The sequence below is a fragment of the Salvelinus fontinalis genome, chromosome 35 (assembly GCF_029448725.1).
Source record: "Salvelinus fontinalis isolate EN_2023a chromosome 35, ASM2944872v1, whole genome shotgun sequence".
Lineage (NCBI taxonomy): Eukaryota > Metazoa > Chordata > Actinopteri > Salmoniformes > Salmonidae > Salvelinus > Salvelinus fontinalis.
Window position 1 is genome coordinate 28,394,113 of NC_074699.1, and position 23,926 is coordinate 28,418,038.

The following is a 23,926-nucleotide window of genomic DNA, read 5'->3' on the forward strand; positions in this document are numbered from 1 at the left end:
CTTCACTCCAAAATCACATGGCTTGAATAAATGACAGAGAGGCGGCCACGGCCCGTGAGACTAAACAAGCCACAGCTGTCTGTCTGGTGGTTGGCAGAAATCAAGTCAAAAAGTTGATTGTCGTGGGGGTCAGAAAAACCAGGCCTGGATGTCTCAGAGATGTGACTGAAAATACCACTGCCACCCTTGGCAGACTGGGATCCACAATGCCAGGGACCACCCAGAGCCTCAGGCCTCCAGCCCCACTGTTCCCACTGTCCCCCTAGCTTTTATACTAGTCAGCAGTATGATGCGAGGAGCAATGCCTGCCCACGCACTTAGACTAACCTTTATACAACTCTAGTAGCCATGGGAAATATGGAACAGGGCCTGACTAAATGGTCCTTTTTTATAGCTGTAGGCCGAGGGTCCGCCATGTGAGGGATGTCAAATGCAGATTCAGACTGGAGACAAACTGAGAAAATGAGAGGGCCGTCCTCTGGGTTATAAGAGGGGGATCTGTGAGTTCGCTTTGCAAGTATTTCAGGAGTAATATTTGCCTTAGAAATAAAATATCCCATGGAAAGTGTGTTGAGATATGAGATCATATTTGATCAATGGCATTCCTGCAAAGTTCAAGTGACTAGCAAACATAACTGTCGAACTGCAGGGTGAACCTTTCCTCAGAATTAAGTTTTCATGGTACATGTTACACATGCAGAAATGTGTCATACACACAGTATTGACTTCAAAATATTCCGGGAGGTTTGTGCTAGTTCTCATTGTTAAGCACATAGCTAAAAAATAGGAATTCAAATCATCTCTCAAGTGATGATGAGGCATAGACAAACACAAACCCCAGCTGGCTAATAGCCAGTTAACACAGATCCACTCCCAGGTCCTACTTTCTGTCACCTCTGTGAACTTGGGAATGTGTGTACAGACTGGAGGGGTGACGTTGCCTTGGCGACCGTGGTGTTGGGGAGGTTGAAGGGGAGCTCTTAAACAGGCCTCAGTGAGAATGACTGACAGGTCAACCAAAAAAAGCATGCAGGGGGAATGTGAGGGAATGCAGTAGGCATTGTTCTTGAAACATCTCAGGAACATGCTCTGAACTGGCAGTCGTATTCATGTTCAAAATTCATGGTTTCAATGGAACAGTTTGAGCTGCATTCCTGAATGTAACTTGAAAAGTGCATGGGTCCTAGAACGGGTTGGTAGGCTATTCGGCAGACTACTTACTCAAATACTTTTTTCTCTGACCAAGCAGGTGCAAATATGAATCAAACTTTTTTGTCTCTCTCTCACTCCAAAGTGATATCAAAACTCACTTGTTATATTCTGTGCCACTGAGCCTGAAATAACTCAGGCTAAGTTATGATTGAAGTATAGAGTTGTTGCCAAGCAACAGGATTGCTTAGCCCATCACAGTGTCTTGGGTCCCTGGGTTTTTCTCTTTGTGCTCTTAGGCACTCAATAAATTATAGCCAGGAGCAGTTTGGTACAGAGAAAAATAGTACTTCTAGGTTGGTTGAAACAAACATCACATATTCTTGCATACAGTATTATGGAAAAAGCGTGTGCGCAGCAAAAATCATCTGAAGAAGGCGCAGCAGCGCCTCTTCAACCTCAGGAGGCTGAAGAAATTCGGCTTGTCACCAAAAGCACTCACAAACTTCTACAGATGCACAATCGAGAGCATCCTGTCGGGCTGTATCACCGCCTGGTACGGCAACTGCTCCGCCCACAACCGTAAGGCTCTCCAGAGGGTAGTGAGGTCTGCAGAACGCATCACCCGGGGCAAACTACCTGCCCTCCAGGACACCTACACCACCCGATGTCACAGGAAGGCCATAAAGATCATCAAGGACAACAACCACCCAAGCCACTGCCTGTTCACCCCGCTATCATCCAGAAGGCGAGGTCAGTACAGGTGCATCAATGCAGGGACCGAGAGACTGAAAAACAGCTTCTATCTCAAGGCCATCAGACTGTTAAACAGCCACCACTAACATTTAGCGGCCGCTGCCAACATACTGACTCAACTCCAGCCACTTTAAAAATGGGAATTGATGGAAATTATGTAAAAACGTACCACCAGCCACTTTAAACAATGCCACCTAATATAATGTTTACATACCCTACATTACACATCTCTTATGTATATGTATATACTGTACTCTATATCATCTACTGCATCTTGCCATCTTATGTAATACATGGACCACTAGCCACTTTATACTATGCCACTTTATGTTTACATACCCTACAGTACTCATCTCATAGGTATTTACCGTACTCTATACCATGTACTGCATCTTGCCTATGCCGTTCTGTACCATCACTCATTCATATATCTTTCTGTACATATTCTTTATCCCTTTACACTTGCGTGTATAAGGTAGTAGTTGTGGAATTGTTAGGTTAGATTACTTGTTATTACTGCATTGTCGGAACTAGAAGCACAAGCATTTCGCTACACTCGCATTAACATCTGCTAACCATGTGTATGTGACTAATAAAATTTGATTTGATTTGATTTAATGTACTTGCTGGTCTTATGAGACATACACTGAGTGTACAAAACATTAGGAACACCTGCTCTTTGCATGACCTAGACTGACCAGGTGAATCCAGGTGAAAGCTATGATCCCTTATTGATGTCACCTTCCACTTCAATCAGTGCAGATGAAGGGGAGGAGACAGGTTAAAGAAAGATTTTTAAGACTTTAGACTATTGAGACATGGACTGTTTATGTGTGCCATTCAGAGGGTGAATGGACAAGACAAAATATTTAAGTGTCGTTAAACAGGATATGATAGTAGCTGCCAGGCACACCGGTTTGAGTGTGTCAAGAACTACAACACTGCTGGGTTTTTCACACATAACAGTTTCCTGTGTGTATCAAAAATGGTCCACCACCCAAAGGACATCCAGCCAACTTGACACAACTGTGGGAAGCATTTGAGTCAACATGGGCCAGCATCCGTGTGGAACGCTTTCGACACCTTGTAGAGTCCATGTCCGATGAATTGAGGCTGTTCTGAGGACAAAAGGGGCGCAACTCAATATTAGGAAGGTGTTATTAATCATTTGTACACTCAGTGTATTCTTGCATACAACATCATGGTAATGTACTTGCTGGATTTATGATGAGACATATTCATGCATTACACAACAAAGTAATCTGTAATGTACGAGCAGAAATTCTGATGAGACATTGTTTGTTTGAAATTCACAGAGTATTTTGTTTAATGGGAGTTTTAGCCGCATATCATAGAGCTTAATGATGATTAAACTGTCTCACATTGAGGGGCCTGCATATCACATGATGTATTCCAGATGTATTTCTGCCTGCTGTTTGTTTCTCTCTGAGTATGGATGCTACTTAACAGTCTGTGATGTCTGGGGATTTGTGGGGATGGAAAATAGAGGACCTCTGCCCCTGTGTTCCAAAGAATAAACTCTGAGGCTGGTTTGGTTTACACTGGGCAAAATCTGGGGTCCTCTAATGCCATCTAGTGATGGTTTGGATATAAAGGAACACTTACATTGCCCCGTGAGTAAAACTCGTTGGATTTATTGAGGGTGTGGTTTCCATTATTCATACATAAATGCATCATTATCCTCTAGGGTTGTCAGCAACTGCAAACTTCTGAACTGAATGCAGGCTAGAATCAACTAAGGAAACATACAATAGCTTGGTGTAAATATGTTTATTAAAAGCCTTACTCTCCATCAGTGGAGTGGGATAGTCTGGGATGTAGTTTACACTCCCCTCCACAGGCTCACTCTACAGTAGCGTTCCCCTTTACAGTGGTACACCCAGCATTATAAACTGGGTGGTTCAAACCCTGAATGCTGATTGGCTGACAGCCATGGCGTATCAGACCGTATACCACGGGTATGACAAAACATTTATTTTTACCCTTCTAATTATGTTGGTAACCAGTTTATAATAGCAATAAGGCACCTCAGGGGTTTGTGGTATATGGCCAATATACCACGACTAAGGGCTGTGTTCAGGCACTCCGCATTGTGTTTTGCTTAAGAAGGGCCCTTAGCCGTGGTATATTGGCCATATACCACACCTCCTCGGGCCTTATTGCTTAAACATACAACGATACATAAAATACAGTCCGATGGCACAACAAACAGACAAGACACAGACAGATGATTACAAACATAGAAAGTGCTTATACTCCTCTGCGTGGTGACTGATGCTGCAGTCTACCTTCACTACAACCCAGACACCCCCGTCAGCAGGGGGGCAGGACAGGGAGGATGGATGGCGGTGGTGGGCAGGTTAGGCGTGGTTCTTCTTGATAAAGTTAATGAGCCCGTTGGTGGAGGAGTCGTGAGAGTGGACCTCGTTGGAGCCATGCAGCTCAGGCTCGATCTTCTTACACAGAGCCTTACCCAGCTCAACTCTGAGATAGAGAGATAGAGTTGAAGTCGGAAGTTTACATACACCTTAGCCAAATACATTTAAAAACTCAGTTTCACAATTCCTGACATTTAATCCTAGTAAAAATTCCCTGTTTATTTTAAGATTATGAAATGTCAGAATGATAGAGAGAATTATTTATTTAATAATTTTATTTCTTTCATCACATTCCCAGTGGGTCAGAAGTTTACATACACTCAATTAGTATTTGGTAGCATTGCCTTTAAATTGTTTAACTTGGGTCAAACATTTTGGGTAGCCTTCCACAAGCTTCCCACAGTAAGTTGGGTGAATTCTAGCCCATTTCTCCTGACAGAGCTGTAACTGAGTCAGGTTTGTAGGCCTCCTTGCTCGCACACGCTTTTTCAGTTCTGCCCACAAATGTTCTATGGGCTTGAGGTCAGGGCTTTGTGATGGCCACTCCAATACCTTGACTTTGTTGTCCTTAAGCCATTTTGCCACAATTTTGGAAGTATGCTTGGGATCATTGTCCATTTGGAAGACCCACTTCCTGACTGATGTCTTAAGATGTTGCTTCAATATTTACATATACTTTTCCTACCTCATGATGCCATCTATTTTGTGAAGTGCACCAGTCCTTTCTGCAGCAAAGCACCCCCACAACATGATGCTGCCTCCCCCATGCTTCACTGTTGGGATGGTGTTCTTTGGCTTGCAAGCCTACCCCTTTTTCCTCCAAACATAACGATGGTCATTTTGGCCAAACAGTTCTATTTTTGTTTCATCAGACCAGAGGACAATTCTCCAAAAAGTACGATCTTTGTCCCCATGTGCAGTTGCAAACCGTAGTCTGGCTTTTTTATAGCGGTTTTGGAGCAGTGGCTTCTTCCTTGTTGAGCGGCCTTTCAGGTTATGTCGATATAGGACTCGCTCTACTGTGGATATAGATACTTTTGTACCCATTTCCTCCAGCATCTTCACAAGGTCCTTTGCTGTTGTTCTGGGATTGATTTGCACTTTTCACACCAAAGTACGTTCATCTCTAGGAAACAGAATGCGTCTCCTTCCTGAGCGGTATGACGGCTGTGTGGTCCCATGGTGTTTATACTATTATTTGTACAGATGAACGTGGTACCTTCAGGCATTTGGAAATTGCTCCCAAGGATGAACCAGACTTTTGAAGGTCTACAATTTTTTTCTCTGAGGTCTTGGCTGATTTCTTTTGATTTTCTTTTGATTTTCCCATGATGTTCATACAATTTCTAGGATAAAGGCTCTGTCTATAATCTGTCATAGATTACACATTATAGAGGAGCTTGCTTTCAAATAGTCACACTTACCCCCACTGGTCAAAACTGTTGATCTCCCACATAACACCCTGGACAAAGATCTTGTGTTCATACATGGCTGTGAAACAAACACCACCATATATTTTTACTGGGAGCATAACAAGTAAATACATTATTTCTATCAATATTTCAAATATCATTAGTTGTTGGTTCACAGGTCCATATACAGCTCTTACCGATAAGTGCTCCCAGTGTGAATGGGTTCAGCTTCTTGAAGACAATAGAGTTGGTTGGCTTGTTTCCTTGGAATACCTTACAGCAGAACAAGAGGAAACATTTTAAAATCACACAACCTGTTTTAAGACAGTTGTTGCATACTTGTAATTATACAGCGTTGCACCCTGTTTGAAGCTTCTTCCAACCTCATGCAAAACTTATTTTGTCCATTAAGAGGACGCACGTCCCTATCAGAGCGACAGTGTCTGCCCTAGCAATAGACACACAATCTCCCCAGTATAACAACAGGGTTTAAGCCCATAGAAAGTCTTAGGCCGAACTGGGGCTGCAGTGGACTTGCGCCATGAGGGATCTGCTCCCACTCACTTTGTGTGGCAGAATGGTTTCCAGGGCCTCTCCTGTCAGGCCGCCGGCCTCCAGTTCCTTCTTAGCCTCCTCTGTGGTCTTTCCTTTCATCAGAGCCTCAGTCTGAGCCAGGAAGTTGGCCATCAGGATCTACAGACACAGAGGATACAACAGGTAAGGCATTATCCCATTATGACATTATCCCTGTGCATTATCCCCTGTATCACACAGCATGAACACTGCATAGGCTCTTTTGTCAGATAGACAGTAAAAGTAGGCATCACTTGAATAACTGAATGATTAGCTTAGTCACTGAATGGGAAGGTATTTACTCCCAGATCATTCCCACATACAGCACGTCATTTCAATGTGGATAATTGGGTAATATTCGGTTAAGATGTTGATCAAATTAGATTACAACCTATATTCACCCAGTCAAAAAGACAGCCAGAAGTTTGTTGAATTTCCAAAGTGTTATCACTATGCTTTCAACCATCTAAAAACACAACCAAATTCCAATGGAAAAACAATGTCTGATTTTTGGTTTAGTTGTCACCCAAGTGTCTGTCATTGCGCTTTCAACCATTTAAAAAGCACAGCAAAGTTAAAATGGGAATACACTGACAGATATTTTGTTTATGTATACAACAGATTGTGTTATTACTGTGCTTCATCTAATAGCTGAACCAAATGACCTGGATGGAAGTTGAGACTTTTTAAAAGTACATGGTGCAAGTGATCAATGCGGTTTGAGATTATATATAGATTATTACAGCAACATGCACGTTTTATATGAATACATACAGAAAGAAGAAATGTATGGATGGTTACAGTAACTTCATAATGTGGCCATGGATGTGTTACTAATTTTAAGGTTGAACGTTACATTAGTTTGTAAGAAAGCCTTAACTTTAGGCTATTTACTATATTACAAAAGTAGTACTGAATTTTGTTTGCTTGACAATGCAACCAAATTTCAACATTTAAAGGAGATGTATCTACTGCTTGGATAGCTCCATCTGAGCCACTGTCTTAATCCCATTCTTTAACTTTTTGGCTGAGTTGGAGACGTGAATGCAACATATCATTTGTTAACTTGTCCACAAGTTAATAATAGGCTACTGTATTTATTGTATGTCAAAAGTGATATTGAATTGTGTTTGGTTGTCAACGCAACCAAATATCAACATTTGAAGGAGACTTATCTTCATTGTGGATAGTTCCATCTGTGCCACTGACTTAGTCTGACTTTAATTTTTGTTTGTCTACAAATGAATAATTGATATGCTGGATTACATCTCCATCCCAACCAAAAATCTAAATTAATTAAATGGGACTAAATAAAATAAATTCAAATTTCAAATGCACTTGAAATAAAGTTTGATTTTATTTAGTCCTATTCTTTAACTTCAATTTTTGGTTGAGATGGAGACGGGAATCCAACATATCAATTATTCATTTGTAAACAAGCCAGACAAAGTCAACAGCACAGATGGAACTGTCCAAGCAGAAGATACATCTCCTTCAAATGTTGGAAGCGTTGACAACCAAACAATTCAATAAAACGAAATATCATTACATTTGAAATCAACCACAGATTGAAACCCAAGGCCTATTGTATGGTCTATTTTTAGTTGAATTCTGGGTTGAAATGAAACAATAGCTGTTTATTATTTTGAGAATGCTATATAGTCCTAAATAGCATCATTGATGATATATGAGTGGTAAAGTATGGTCACATTTCATTTGCTCTGTTAAACCTTCTCTTTGGAATGACTTGACAGCAACAGTAAATCTAATTCATTTTTAAGTGGAGATCTCTCAATCATTCTCACAATAGCATATTGGTAATTGTCCGTAACAAATATCATAGCTAAGCAGCGCTGGGCATGGTTAAAACCCTGGATGGGAGGTCAAAGGGTAGCTGCAGATAGATACATTCTCCATTAGGAGGAGCTGCCCAGCCTATTCTTTTGAAGATCTGACATTGTTTTAAACGTACAAATTCAACATATTTTAGATCCAATGTATTTTACACGTACATTACATGTCACAATACGTTGACAAATTACATTGAAACAATGTTGATTTAACCAGTTTTTTCCCAGTGGGTTGGTAGTTCTGGAAGATGTGTCCTGTAGGGGTAGCCTACCTTATGGTGCTTACTTTCCCTGATGGGGTGCTGTGTCTGGGCAGGGATGAGGAAGTCAGCGGGGACCATACGAGTTCCTGTGGAGGACACAGCAGTCACACTGCATCTGTGACTAATACAACATATTACTCTTCCATAACATACATACTCATCCATTTCAGCTGACCATTAATCAATATGTTGAAGAGCTTATGGACCAGTCAGCAACATTATTTGGGTATGAGTTAAGAGAATATGAACTTTCAAAAGTCAGATTTTAACTGGACAGTTACTTTAAGGAGGCAGTACCTTGGTGAATGAGCTGGTAGAAGGCGTGCTGTCCATTGGTGCCAGGCTCTCCCCATACAATGGGGCCGGTATGGTAGTTGACACGTTTGCCATGGATAGTGATGTACTTTCCATTGGACTCCATGTCACCCTATAGACATCACATGAATTTAACATCTTCGGCGTTCCGTTTCAGTTAAATTTAAACTAATACAACATTATCAGGCTATTTAACCTTGACTTGGTATGCACAGTAGAACACATTTCCATTTGATGAATACAAATCTGACAATATATGACCACATCCTACCTTCAGGGCAAGGACTGGGTGTTTTATTTTTTATTTTACCTTTATTTAACTAGGAAGGCTAGTTGAGAACAAGTTCTCATTTACAACTGTGACCTGGCCAAGATCACGCAAAGCAGTTCGACACATACAAAAACAGAGTTACACATGGAATAAACAAACATACAGTCAATAATACAGTAGAAAAAGTATATATACAGTGTGTACATATAAGGTAAGATAAGGGAGGTAAGGCAATTGACCTGCTATATTATAATTACTTCGCCACCATGGCCTATTTATTGCCTTAACTCCCTTATCTTACCTCATTTGCACTAACTGTATATAGACTTTTTGTTTTCTTTGTTCTACTGTATTATTGACTGTATATTTTTGTTTATTCCATGTGTAACTCTGTGTTGTTGTATGTGTCGAATTGCTATGCTTTATCTTGGCCAGGTCGCAGTTGCAAATGAGAACTTGATCTCAACTAGCCTACCTGGTTAAATAAAGGTGAAAAAATATATATATAAATAAATAGGCCATGGTGGCGAAGTAATGACAATATGGCAATTAAACACTGGAATGGTAGATGTGCAGAAGATGAATGTGCAAGTAGAGATACTGGGGTGCAAAGGAGCAAGATAAATAAATAAATAAATACAGTATGGGGATGAGGTAGTTGGATGGGCTATTTACAGATGGGCTATGTACAGGTGCAGTGATCTGTGAGCTGCTCTGACAGCTGGTGCTTAAAGCTAGTGAGGGAGATATGTGTCTCCAGTTTCAGTGATTTTTACAGTTCGTTCCAGTCATTGGCAGCAGAGAACTGGAAGGAAAGGCGGTCAAAGGAGGAATTGGCTTTGGGGGTGACCAGTGAGATATACCTGCTGGAGCGCCTGCTACGGGTGGGTGCTGCTATGGTGACCAGGGAGCTGAGATAAGGCGGGGCTTTACTTAGCAAAGACTTGTAGATGACCTGGAGCCAGCGGGTTTGGCGACGAGTATGAAGCGAGGGCCAGCCAACGAGAGCGTACAGGTCGCAGTGGTGGGTAGTATATGGGGCTTTAGTGACAAAACGGATGGCACTGTGATAGATTGCATCCAATTTGCTGAGTAGAGTGTTGGAGGCTATTTTGTAAATGACATCGCCAAAGTGAAAGATCGGTAGGATGGCCAGTTTTACGAAGCTTTTGCAGCTTGAGAGAAGGATGCTTTGTTGCGAAATAGGAAGCCGATTCTAGATTTTATTTTTGGATTGGAGATTCTTTTTTTTTTTATCCCCTTTTCTCCCCAATTTTCGTGGTATCCAATCGCTAGTAATTACTATCTTGTCTCATCGCTACAACTCCCGTACGGGCTCGGGAGAGAGGAAGGTCGAAAGCCATGCGTCCTCCGAGGCACAACCCAACCAAGACGCACTGCTTCTTTAACACAGCGCGCCTCCAACCCGGAAGCCAGCCGCACCAATGTGTCGGAGGAAACACTGTGCACCTGGCCCCCTTGGTTAGCGCGCACTGCGCCCAGCCCGCCACAGGAGTCGCTGGAGCGCGATGAGACAAGGAAATCCCTACCGGCCAAACCGTCCCTAACACGGACAACGCTAGCCCAATTGTGCGTCGCCCCACGGACCTCCCGGTCGCGGCCGGCTGCGACAGAGCCTGGGGGCGAACCCAGAGACTCTGGAGGCACAGTTAGCACTGCGATGCAGTGCCCTAGACCACTGCCCCACCCGGGAGGCCCGGATTGGAGATTCTTAATGTGAGTCTGGAAGGAGAGTTTACAGTCTAACCAGACACCTAGGTATTTGTAGTTGTCCACATATTCTAAGTCAGAACCGTCCAGAGTAGTGATGGTGGACGGGCAGGCAGGTGCGGGCAGCAATCGGTTGAAGAGCGTGCATTTAGTTTTACTTGCATTTAAGAGCAGTTGGAGGCCACGGAAGGAGAGTTGTGTGGCATTGAAGCTCGTGTGGAGGTTAGTTAACACAGTGTCCAAAGAAGTGCCAGAAGTATACAGAATGGTGTCGTCTGCGTAGAGGGTGGATCAGAGAATCATCAGCAACAAGAGCGACATCATTGATGTGTACAGAGAAGAGAGTCGGCCCGAGAATTGAACCCTGTGGCACCCCCATAGAGACTGCCAGAGGTCCGGACAACAGGCCCTCCGATTTGACACACTGAACTCTATCAGAGAAGTAGTTGGTGAACCAGGCGAGGAAATCATTTGAGAAACCAAGGCTGTTGACTCTGCCGATAAGAATGTGGTGATTGACAGAGTCGAAAGCCTTGGCCAGGTCGATGAATACGGCTGCACAGTATTGTCTCTTATCGATGGCGGTTATGATATCGTTTAGGACCTTGAGCATGGCTGAGGTGCACCCATGAAAGGCTCTGAAACCAGATTGCATAGCGGAGAAGGTACGGTGGGATTCGAAATGGTTGGTAATCTGTTTGTTAACTTGGCTTTCGAAGACCTTAGAAAGGCAGGGTAGGATAGATATAGGTCTGTAGCAGTTTGGGTCTAGAGTGTCTCCCCCTTTGAAGAGGGTGGTGACCGCGGCTGCTTTCCAATCTTTGGGAATCTCAGATGATACGAAAGAGAGGTTGAACAGGCTAGTAATAGGTGTTGCAACAATTTCAGCAGATAATTTTAGAAAGAGAAGGTCCAGATTGTCTAGCCTGGCTGATTTGTAGGGGTCCAAATTTTGCAGCTCTTTCAGAACATCCGCTATCGGGATTTGGGTGAAGAAGAAATGGGGAGGCTTGGGGAGTTGCTGTGGGGGGTGCAAGGCAGTTGACTGGGGTAGGGGTAGCCAGGTGGAAAGCATGGCCAGCCATAGAAAAATGCTTATTGAAATTCTCAATTATAGTGGATTTATCGGTGGTGACAGTGTTTCCTAGCCTCAGTGCAGTGGGCAGCTGGGAGGAGGTGCTCTTATTCTCCATGGACTTTACAGTGTCCCCATAACTTTTTTGAGTCTGTGCTACAGGATGCAAATTTCTGTTTGAAAAAGCTAGCCTTTGCTTTCCTAACTGCCTGTGTATATTGGTTCCTAACTTCCTTGAAAAGTTGCATATCATGGGGGCTATTCGATGCTAATGCAGAACGCCACAGGATGTTTTTGTGCTGGTCAAGGGCAGTCAGGTCTGGAGAGACCCAAGGGTGTATAGATTTTATAGTAAATTGCCAAAGTAGACTGACACATTCTTCACTGTGTTTTGCTTTGGCTGTTTACTTATTTTACACTCAGTCATGTCTTAACTGTGGTAACTGTGGTAATGACTCTTAACCCTAGTAAAGGCTCTTAACCCTGGTAGTGACTGACGAACCTGCTGGAAATAGGCAGCGAATCGGTGCATGTACTGGTCATAAGGCAGCATGGCGTGGGTCTCGGCCTGGAAGAAGTTGATGTACCAGACACCCAGCAGAGCCAAGAGCATGGGAGTGTTCTTCTCCACAGGGGCTGTTTTGAAATGGTTGTCCTACAGGAACAAGAGGGGGTCAACTCACACAAATTCATCTGACCAATAGAAAAGGTTCCAAGTCTTTGGACAGTGAGAAGAATTGGCTGTACTTACCATCCAGTGAGCTCCTTCTAGAAGCTTCTCAAAGTTGTCATAGCCTAGGGAGAAAGAAAAGACCAGAGACTTTGAGTTATACTTCAAATATCTCCTTTTAACTGATTCCAAAGGTTATTCTACTCAGGTAGAGTACAGGCAGCTGATCAAAGCATCCGAATATCTAGACCTGGAGAATCAACCTACAACATAATGTACATACCGATGTGCAGAGCAATGGACAATCCAATACAAGACCACAGGGAATAACGTCCACCAACCCACTAAAAAACAAAAACAATCTGGTTAGAAATGTGCACAAAATCAACAACCATTTCTTGAGCTTAATCATTTTCACAGTACAACTTTGAATATGCAACATGTATTCCCCCCCCCCCCCCCCCGAAATGTAGTGACCCTAACACCAATGTTATGTACCTGAGAATCGTTACTCTTACTCAAATTCCTTTACTATTTCAGTGCTGTGCATTCTGGTCTATATATTTTATATTAATTGGTGTCTGGTGGTGTCCTGAGAGGATTCAGAAACCTCAGAGCACTCAGAAGCTTACGTAATTGAAAGTGACACAGAGACGGAGGAACTGTGCCCAAACTCACTTGGTCCTTCAGCTTGCCCCAGAAAGAGGCCCCCTGCCTCTAAAAATTCCATTCCATTGTCTTGAAATTCCTTAACATGAACCTTTATCCATCTGTGGTGACACATTTCAGCCCACTGCAGAGAATAAATCCCCCATATTACACAGCACTTCATTTGGGTAATAATATAATAAACACAGTGTGTAATAAGGTATAAATAGCTAGGTAGGCCTATATATGAAAAGGCAGACCCCAACTTCTAAATATTCTCACTTCTCAAAGTTATTTTCAATGTGAATGCCACCTTTTATCAGTAGTGGTGCGTGGATAAAATCCCTGGGGAAGCCAATCCAGAAAAAAAAGCCATATTACAACTCAAGTGTTGTGATAATTGCATTGTTTGCTCTATAATCTGTTAGTTCATACGCTATGACACCATGCTACACTATATAGGCCTAAGGCCGAGACAAGAAGACAGTGGCAGAATAAATCAACCACACATTTGTTTCATTACAAAACCAAAAAGAGAAACATCTGTCCGGTGAAGTCCACAGAACATATTGCATTTTTGGACTGTAACGGCGGTCCTCCTCCTCTTCAATCGAAAAGGAGGAGTAGTGATCGAACCAAGGCGCAGTGGAGTTTGAACACATAATTTATTAAAGAAAACACGAACTTGACTAAACTAACAAAACAACAAACGGTGTAGACAGACCTAGACGACGAACTTACATAAAAGAAGAACGCACGAATAGGAAACATAGGCTACACAAATCGAACAAACCGTAAACAGTCCTGCGTGGTGTACAGACACGGAAGACAATCACCCACAACAAACACTGTGAAAACGCCTACCTAAATATGACTCTTAATTAGAGGAACGCCAAACACCTGCCTCTAATTAAGAGCCATACCAGGCAACCCAATAAACCAACACAGAAACAGAAAACATAGAATGCCCACCCAACCTCACGTCCTGACCAACTAACACACATAACAAACTAACAGAAATAGGTCAGGAACGTGACATAACCCCCCCCATAAGGTGCGAACTCCGGGCGCACCAGCACAAAGTCTAGGGGAGGGTCTGGGTGGGCATCTGACCACGGTGGTGGCTCAGGCTCCGGGCGAGGTCCCCACCCCACCATAGTCAATCCCAGCCTCCATCTCCCCTTAAAAATGTCCACCCACATCTTACCCCCACAAAATCCTCTTGGTAACATCCATGACAGGGACAGCACCGGGACAGAGGGATAGATCAAGACAGAGGGATAGCACAAGACAGAGGGATAGATCAGGATAGAGGGGCAACTCCGGACTGAAGGGCAGCTCTGGGTATATAGCCGTTTCTGGCTGAAGGGCAGCTCATGGCTGACTGACGGCTCTCGACGCTCATGGCTGGCTGGCGGCTCTCGACGCTCATGGCTGGCTGGCGGCTCTCGACGCTCATGGCTGGCTGGCGGCTCTCGACGCTCATGGCTGGCTGGCGGCTCTCGACGCTCATGGCAGGCTGGCGGCTCTCGACGCTCATGGCAGGCTGGCGGCTCTCGACGCTCATGGCAGGCTGGCGGCTCTCGACGCTCATGGCTCGCTGGCGGCTCTCGACGCTCATGGCTCGCTGGCGGCTCTCGACGCTCATGGCTCGCTGGCGGCTCTCGACGCTCATGGCTCGCTGGCGGCTCTGGACGCTCATGGCTCGCGGGCGGCTCTGGACGCTCATGGCTCGCGGGCGGCTCTGGCGGATCCTGTCTGGCGGGCGGCTCTGGCGGATCCTGTCTGGCGGGCGGCTCTGGCGGCTCCTGTCTGGCGGGCGGCTCTAGCGGCTCCTGTCTGGCGGGCGGCTCTAGCGGCTCCTGGCAGACGGGCGGCTCTGTAGGCTCATGGCAGACGGGCGGCTTTGCAGGCTCATGGCAGACGGATGGCTCAGACGGCGCTGGGGAGACGGATGGTTCAGACGGCGCTGGGGAGACGGATGGCTCAGACGGCGCTGGGGAGACGGATGGCTCAGACGGCGCTGGGGAGACGGATGGCTCAGATGGCGCTGGGGAGACGGATGGCTCAGATGGCGCTGGGGAGACGGATGGCTCAGATGGCGCTGGGGAGACGGATGGCTCAGATGGCGCTGGGGAGACGGATGGCTCTGGCCGGATAAGGCGCACTGTAGACCTGGTGCGTGGTGCCGGAACTGGAGGCACCGGGCTAAGGACACGCACCTTCATGCTAGTGCGGGGAGCAGGGACAGGGCACACTGGACTCTCAAAGCCTACTCTATACCTGGTGCGTGGTACCGGCACTGGTGGCACCGGGCTGAGGGCAAGCACATCAGGATTAGTAGGGGGAGAAGAAACAGTGTGTACAGGGCTCTGGAAACGCACAGGAGGCTTAGTGCGTGGTGCCGGAACTGGAGGCACCGAACTGGATACACGCACTACAGGGAGAGTGCGTGGAGGAGGAACAGGGCTCTGGAAACGCACTGGTAGCCTAGTGCGTAATGTAGGCACTGTAGGTACTAGGCTGGGGCGGGGAGGTGGCGCTGGAAATACCGGACCGTGCAGGAGTACTGACTCTCTTGAGCATTGAGCCTGCCCAACCTTACCTGGTTGAATGCTCCCGGTCGCCCGACCAGTGCGGGGAGGTGGAATAACCCACACCGGGCTATGTAGGCGAACCGGGGAAACCATGCGTAAGGCAGGTGCCATGTATGCCGGCCCGAGGAGACGCACTGGAGACCAGAGGCGTTGAGCCGGCCTCATGACACCTGGCTCAATGCCCAATCTAGACCTACCAGTGCGGGGAGGTGGAATAACCCGCACTGGGCTATGCACTCGTACAGGAGACACTGTGCGCTCTACTGCGTAACACGGCGCCTGCCCGTACTCCCGCTCTCCACGGTAAGCCTGGGAAGTGGGCGCAGGTCTCCTACCTGCCCTTGGCCCACTACCTCTTAGCCCCCCCCCCCCCCCAAGAAATTTTTGGGTGTTACTCACGGGCTTTTTGGGCTTCCGTGCAAGACTCCTCCCCTCATGACTCTGGTTCCTCTCTCTCTTTTCCTCCGCTCTCCGAACTGCCTCCAGCTGTTCCCATGGATGGTGATTCACTTTAGCCCATGGTCCTTCTCCGTTAAATACTTGCTCCCAACTCCACAAGTCCTGTATACTCTCCCGTTGCTCGAAATTCCGCTGCTTGGTTCTGGATTTTTGGTGGGTGATTCTGTAATGGTGGTCCTCCTCCTCTTCAATCGAAAAGGAGGAGTAGTGATCGAACCAAAGCGCAGTGGAGTTTGAACACATAATTTATTAAAGAAAACACGAACTTGACTAAACTAACAAAACAACAAACGGTGTAGACAGACCTAGACGACGAACTTACATAAAACAAGAAAAACGCACGAATAGGAAACATAGGCTACACAAATCGAACAAACCGTAAACAGTCCCGCATGGTGTACAGACACAGACACGGAAGACAATCACCCACAACAAACACTGTGAAAACGCCTACCTAAATATGACTCTTAATTAGAGGAACGCCAAACACCTGCCTCTAATTAAGAGCCATACCAGGCAACCCAAAAACCAACATAGAAACAGAAAACATAGAATGCCCACCCAACCTCACGTCCTGACCAACTAACACACATAACAAACTAACAGAAATAGGTCAGGAACGTGACATGGACAACTAAACAACTATTGATTTAGAACACAGAGAGTTACCGCAAGTTGCAAAGAAAACAGGAGCTGCCTCCACTATTCCAGCACCATTTTAACTTCAACATTTCAACAGCATCTAATCACCTATTCTTAGTCTAACACAGTGACATCTAAACGATACCAAAAACGATTTAGTCCAATCAACGTAAATATGATGTGGCTGTCCATGGTAATGATTTCTCTCTGTGTGTGTGTGTGTGTGTGTGCACACACACATATATACACACAGTTGAAGTCAGAAGTTTACATACACCTTAGCCAAATACATTTAAACTCAGTTTTTCACAATTCCTGACATTTAATCCTAGTAAAAATTCCCTGTCTTAGGTAAGTTAGGATCACCACTTTATTTTAAGAATGTGAACTGTCAGAATAATAGTAGAGAGAATGATTTATTTAAGCTTTTATTTCTTTCATCACATTTCCAGTGGGTCAGAAGTTTACATACACTCAATTAGTATTTGTTAGCATCGTCTTTAAATTGTTTAACTTGGGTCACACGCTTTTTCCGTTCTGCCCACAAATGTTCTATAGGATTGAGGCCAGGGCTTTGTGATGGCCACTCCAATACCTTGACTTTGTTGTCCTTAAGCCATTTTGCCACAACTTTGGAAGTATGCTTGGGATCATTGTCCATTTGGAAGACCCATTTGCGACCAAGCTTTAACTTCCTGACTGGTGTCTTAAGATGTTGCTTCAATATTTCCACATCATTTTCCTACCTCATGATGCCATCTATTTTGTGAAGTGCACCAGTCCCTCCTGCATCAAAGCACCCCCACAACATGATGCTGCCACCCCCGTGCTTCACGGTTGGGATGATGTTCTTCGGCTTGCAAGCCTCCCCCTTTTTCCTCCAAACATAATGATGGTCATTATGGCCAAACAGTTATATTTGTATTTCATCAGACCAGAGGACATTTCTCCAAAAATGCAATCTTTGTCCCCATGTGCAATTGTAAACCGGTCTGGCTTTTTTATGGTGGTTTTGGAGCAGTGGCTTCTTCCTTGCTGAGCGGCCTTTCAGGTTCTGTGGATATAGATACTTTTGTACCGGTTTCCTCCAGAATCTTCACAAGGTCCTTTGCTGTTGTTCTGGGATTGATTTGAACTTTTTGCACAAAAGTACATTCATCTCTAAGAGACCGAACACGTCTCCTTCCTGAGCGGTATGACAGCTGCATGGTCCCATGGTGTTTATACTTACGTACTATTGTTTGTACAGATGAACGTGGTACCTTCAGGCATCTGGAAATTGCTCCCAAGGATGAACCAGACTAGTGGAGGTCTACAATTTTTTTCTGAGGTCTTGGCAGATTTCTTTTGATTTTCCCATGATGTCAAGCAAAGAGGCACTGAGTTTGAAGGTAGGCCTTGAAATACATCCACAGGTACACCTTCAATTGACTCAAGTTATGTCAATTAGCCTATCAGAAGCTTCTAAAGCCATGATATAATTTTCTGGAATTTTCCAAGCTGTTTAAAGGCACAGTCAACTTAGTGTATGTAAACTTCTGACCCACTGGAATTGTGATACAGTGAATTATATGTTAAATACTCTGTCTTTTAACAATTGTTGGAAAAATTACTTGTGTCATGCACAAAGTAGATGTCATAACTGACTTGCCAAAACTATAGTTTGTTAACAAGAAATTTGTGCAGTGGTTGAAAAATGAGTTTTAATGACTCCTGTCACGATCGTCGTTAGGTGAAAGAGAGGACCAAGGCGCAGCGTGATATAAATACATCTTCTTTTTAATAGAAGAAGAAACTAACACTAATACAAACTAGACAAAACAACCGTGACGCTATCAAACGAAAGTGCAGACACAAGCAACTAACGTCAAAACATAGACAATTACCCACAACCTACCTAATGCCTATGGCTGCCTAAAATATGGCTCCCAATTAGAGACAACGATAGACAGCTGTCTTTAATTGAGAACCAATCCAATCCCTAGACAATACAAACACCCTAGACTAGACAAAAACATCCCCCATGTCACACCCTGACCTAACTAAAATAATAAAGAAAACAAAGATAACTAAGGCCAGGGCGTGACAACTCCAAACTAAGTGTATGTATACTTCCGACTTCAACTGTGTGTGTGTATATATATATATATATATATATATATATATATATATATGTGTGTGTGTGTGTGTGTGTGTGTGTGTGTGTGTGTGTGTGTGTGTGTGTGTGTGTGTGTGTGTGTAAGTATAAAAAACATGTTGACTCACCCTACGTGTAGAGAGACGCCAATGCCATCCTCCTCTTTTATGTTGCCTAAATGGTCTATGACAGTACACGCTTTTAGTTTTTGTTGTCCTAGGCTACCTAGCTAAAATACTTGCTCGCTAGCCTAACTTCCTTTCATGGGCAACGATATGCAGGCCTGCTAGTTAACATTACCATACTACATCTAGCTACATGTTGAGCTTCCATCCTCTCAGACCAGGGGCACAATGTATGACTGTATGGTTGGGTCAGTATCGCCGTTATAATCATTGACCAGTACGGAAAATTAAGTAAAACCACGAGTCCAAATCCCTATCTCCATCGATGGCTAATTTAGGAAAGGGATGATTTTACCTAACTAGCACAACGAGATACCACAATTAAAGTTTTTTTCTGTCAATAATGATGTTTGGCTTATGATGTGATTGGTCTGAAGCCAAATCCAGACTGGCTTCCCTTGACAATTTATTTGGTGCGCCAGGACGATTCACAGCTGAGCTCACTCAGTTTTGCTCAATGCTGATTGGCTATTATTTTATTTATTTTTCTATCAAGGGAGGCCAAATGCTCGCTGGCTTCCCTTGCATTCAATGCTACAGGTGGAAACAATGTCATACTCTTTCTGACCAGACAACATCAGATATACATCAGATGAGGATGATTTTACCTAGCTATCTAGCCACCAGAGGACAACAGGACAACGAGATGCCACAATTCAAGGCTTTTTCAGATATGCGCTACACATACTGAGACAGAGGGGCGCTGTTTCGTTCGCTCGGATGCTTTCTCAGCCTCTTGCGAATTGAAGGAAATTTATGAAACAGAGTAGAGTAAATCTTTTTTCTTGGTCCACTTTTGGGGAAGCCTGGCTTCCCTTGGCATCCATGAATACACATCACTGCCTTTTATACATATTACTTCTGAGAGCAAGCAGCTATTTTTGCTCCGACGTGAAAGGGCATGGCATGTTAGAGCTGTTACCCTTTAAATACCAACAATGTAACTAAATGTAGCTTTCTGACCTTTGATGTGACCCAGCCTTTACAGTAACCTCTCCAAGGGAGAAGGTCGCTACCAATAATATAATACTCTTTGAGGGCAGAGCTGGAGAGGGCGGCTTCTGATTACCCCACAGCTGCCAGCCTGTGAGCCCAGGCACCTAATTCAGTCAGAAGTCTACGCTATATATAGCTGTTGCCTAAGTCCCCCCGTCAAAAGCCTGTGATTGCAGGAAGAGCACTGTACTACCCCCAATGAAATACACACATGACATTCTGCATGCACTGACAACATGCACTCACATCCCAGAAGCCAAACATGTTGTCAGGATCAATGCCAAAGGCCTTCACTAAGGGCTGCAGAAGAGAGGAGAAAGAACCAAATTAGAACGTTATTTTATTTTACAGAAACACATGCAGAGCATATCACTGCATTTATGATGGTGTGTTGCAAAAATAAGAACTTACGCCGGCAGTGGAGAGCGCCACAAAGTGCTTGGCAACAGCAGATTTCTGTAAAGAAGACAATGTTTAATTTAATATACTTTGCATTCAACCAATTTCCCTGGATTTTTCTAAAGGTAAAAAGTCTACCCACATCTTTAGCGTGCTCAATGAACCATTCCTTGGCAGACTCTGCATTGGTGATGGTCTCTTGGGTGGTGAAAGTCTGAAAATAGGATGAAAATAGGAAAGCCATTCAGACATAACTTTGGCTGCAACTCTACAGAGGCATAGGAGAGAAGGTACAACGTGGCATGCAGCACCAACTGATCCCTTGTTTCAATGGAAACGTCCATTGTATCAAACAACTGTTGCTGCTAAAGCTGAGTGGAACTTTATGAGTTTCCATATTATCAGCTGTACAGTTTATTTGCTCTTTGTCAATGATTTTTTGTTTGTCTTTCTTGTCAATTTTTTAGGCCAATTTTGAAGATGAATATCTCTCTCTCAAGTGTTCAGACTAAACAATAAAACCAGTGAATGCTCTGGTACGGTAAAGACAACCAAAAGCAGGCACCTTGGAGGCCACGATGAACAGGGTGGTCTCAGCATTGAGCTCAGCCAGGGTTTTGGCGATGTGTGTGCCGTCAATGTTGGAGACAAAATGCACACGGGGACCTCCCTTGGAGTAGTTCTTCAGAGCCTCAGTCACCATTAGAGGACCCTGGCAAAGAAGACACAACAAATACACAGTGATGGCAGAGGCAGCTTTCACACCTAATAGTGAAACATCATATTGCCTAGGTAAATAAAGGTTAAATAAATAAAAATATTGACACTTTAACAAATGATACGCAATAATTTTACTTACCAGGTCAGATCCACCAATGCCGACGTTGACAACGTCTGTGATGGACTTTCCAGTCCAGCCCTTCCACTCGCCACTGCGAACTTTCTACACCAGACACAAGCGAGTAGACCATTGAAAAAAGTGCCTACACAATTCAGTCAAATTGCATTTGTTATGCCTTGAATGCCACAGGGAGATAGCTAGCAATTCTATGTATAAACTGTACTGTAACTATTCAAATTGGAAAACACAAATGGTCTCACTAAGAGATTTGGAGGGTTGCTACGAAATTGAGACCCTTGGGTCAGCTCCCACTCACGTGGCAGAAGGCCTTCATCTTCTCCAGGACTTTGTTGACCTCAGGCATCACATCATGTCCGTCAACCATGATGGGATGGTTGGAGCGGTTCCTTAGAGCCACGTGGAGCACAGCACGGCCCTAACCAAACAGAAGGAGGAGAAGATACAGTAAGGACACACACACTGATATGCGACTTACAGCAAATGTATGTAGTGCCATTGATTTGTTTCAAACCAATTTCTGAGGAGGTGTCAGGTGTGTTACATTTGGCCATTCATTATCACAATGATAATAACATTGACAATAAACCACGCTCAGGCTAAAGCTCAGATAGGCACCTCAGTGAAGTTGATCTTGTCTCCATGGAACATCTTGTCCCTGGCGGCCTCAATCCCCCTCGACTTGCCCTAGAGAAAACATATATACATCTATTGGTGGGCAAATAGGCCTTCGATGTCAGGAAGGTTGATAGGCTACTGGACGCACAGCAGAAGAAGACTGTTTTTGTAATGACTATAGGTAAATGCCAAATACAGTATGGCTATTTGTAATTGTTGTGTTATTTGAATCATTATGATAGAGAAGCAGCGATTTACCAGTTCGACCAACATCTTCATGACATCCTCAGTGATGAGATTCTTAGAGTAATCAATCAGAATGTCTCCATGATCTGTCTTCAGCGTTGTGCTATTCAGACACAGAACATTTGACAGGGTGAGTGATCTGTTTCCACAGAGATCCTATTAAATGAGGGATTCTATATGTAATTCTGTCTGATTCTGGATTTAAGCAATTAACTCAATAACCTTTTACCCACAAGTTACAAAATCAAACAGCCCTTTAACATGAAACAAATATAAATCTGTTTTGTTTCACCACAAGCATTTTGTAGTGAATTTGAGGGGTAGCCCAATCGAAACCTAAACCCACTTATTTATAATTCCAAGGCAAGCAGGGTATCCCAATTATACTGTTTGCTTGTGTATGTGGACGTGCTTGTAATGCACTTAAGAAGGTTAGGGTTATTACAATACAGATAGCAATACAGACAGACATCAGACAACAAACCCCCACACCACTAGCAGTACATGAAGGGAGTTCAGCCAGAAGTGCTGCATTTTTAATGGTGTGGAAGCCCATAAGCTACTCTGATAAAAGGCACATATTTCGGGGAAGGAGACAGTTGCACCTGAATGAATTATGTCACTGATGCAATAGCAAAGATCTCAAATTGTACAGTTGTTTTTTATTGGCAGTAGCATCTGTTCATGGTGACACATTATGTGCTTTGTTTAAAGGTAGCCTGAAGTGAAGACAACATTTTCTAATGGACAGCATTTTAATTGAAATCACATGTTACACTGGTGATATGTTTTTTTAGAATAAGGATACCTTCAATAAATTAACACGGACAATTTCAAAATAAGTCAACCATAAAGATACCTGAATTTGTGGAATCGCTCCTTGTCTTCCTCAAACATCTTCCTCATGTTAAGGTGCAGAGCATGTTCATGGTACCATTTCTCCAGTTTCTGGAAGGTTGGGTCGTGTGTGAGTCCCATGGTGCTAGAGGTGCTGGGCGCGGTCCTTTCAGCTCAACTACTCTGGTTGAGTGAGACTGTAAGGCACGAGAGGAGAGGCTTTTGAAGGGCAACCAACCCGCTACACTTGCCCCTCCTATAATAACACGATACTTCGGATCGTGCAGCACAGCCACACATACTGTATCAGTAATGCAGCGTTCAAGACTGTTATGTAGCTAAGTCCATAACATTACCAACTGACTAAACTTACAATTCAAGACATTGAGTAGTTTTACCAAATTCCATTACAAAAAAAACTTCACAGGTCAATTATAAAATGGAGTGACAACAGTATCATTGAATAAGATGAAGTCAACTTCTAAAGTTACATAAACGTCACTGCACACAAGTAAAATCGAATGAATAAACTGTAATTGCCTCCTGATGTGATACTATTTTATGAAATTATGTTTTTAAACATAGGACCAAGGGAAATGTCAATTCATGCTGAATATTGTATTTCCCGATTATTATATTAGAACAGCGTCAATGTGTGGACCACCTAAGTGCGTTTCGTCCAGTGGGAGACATGTTAGTGTCGAATCTTTGTAGCACTCTAGCGTTTGATAAGTGATACTTCGCCTATTCGGTTTAAAAAGACCACTAGAGGACGGATAACTCCACGGAATATACCTAAATACCTTTGTGTGACAATTCGATTCTTGGAGCAAAAAATA

The 23,926-nt window shown here is 43.9% G+C and overlaps 1 protein-coding gene across 1 annotated transcript; it reads right to left on the reverse strand.

Annotated features, from left to right (window-relative positions):
* Positions 1–3,681: 3,681 nt before the first annotated feature.
* Positions 3,682–23,297, reverse strand: LOC129834670 (glucose-6-phosphate isomerase-like). Its single transcript, XM_055899871.1, has 18 exons — positions 23,110–23,297; positions 22,263–22,353; positions 22,005–22,073; positions 21,685–21,804; positions 21,387–21,470; positions 21,093–21,239; positions 20,670–20,741; positions 20,540–20,584; positions 20,375–20,428; positions 12,748–12,808; positions 12,546–12,589; positions 12,297–12,449; positions 8,700–8,829; positions 8,412–8,488; positions 6,281–6,409; positions 5,914–5,989; positions 5,729–5,795; positions 3,682–4,410 (listed from the first exon to the last, which is right to left on the reverse strand). Exons 1-18 carry the CDS (start codon positions 23,226–23,228, stop codon positions 4,287–4,289), a joined length of 1,662 nt encoding a protein of 553 aa, XP_055755846.1. The 5' UTR covers positions 23,229–23,297; the 3' UTR covers positions 3,682–4,286.
* Positions 23,298–23,926: the final 629 nt, after the last annotated feature.

Excerpts from the sequence above, each read along its gene's own strand:
- LOC129834670 (XM_055899871.1), bottom strand. The coding sequence starts at position 23,228 with ATGGGACTCACACACGACCCAACCTTCCAGAAACTGGAGAAATGGTAC. Across the intron at positions 20,429-20,539 it reads TGGCGCTCTCCACTGCCGGC|CCCTTAGTGAAGGCCTTTGG; the intron begins GTAAGTTCTTAT and ends TCTCTTCTGCAG. Across the intron at positions 8,830-12,296 it reads TCGCTGCCTATTTCCAGCAG|GGTGACATGGAGTCCAATGG; the intron begins GTTCGTCAGTCA and ends TGATGTCTATAG.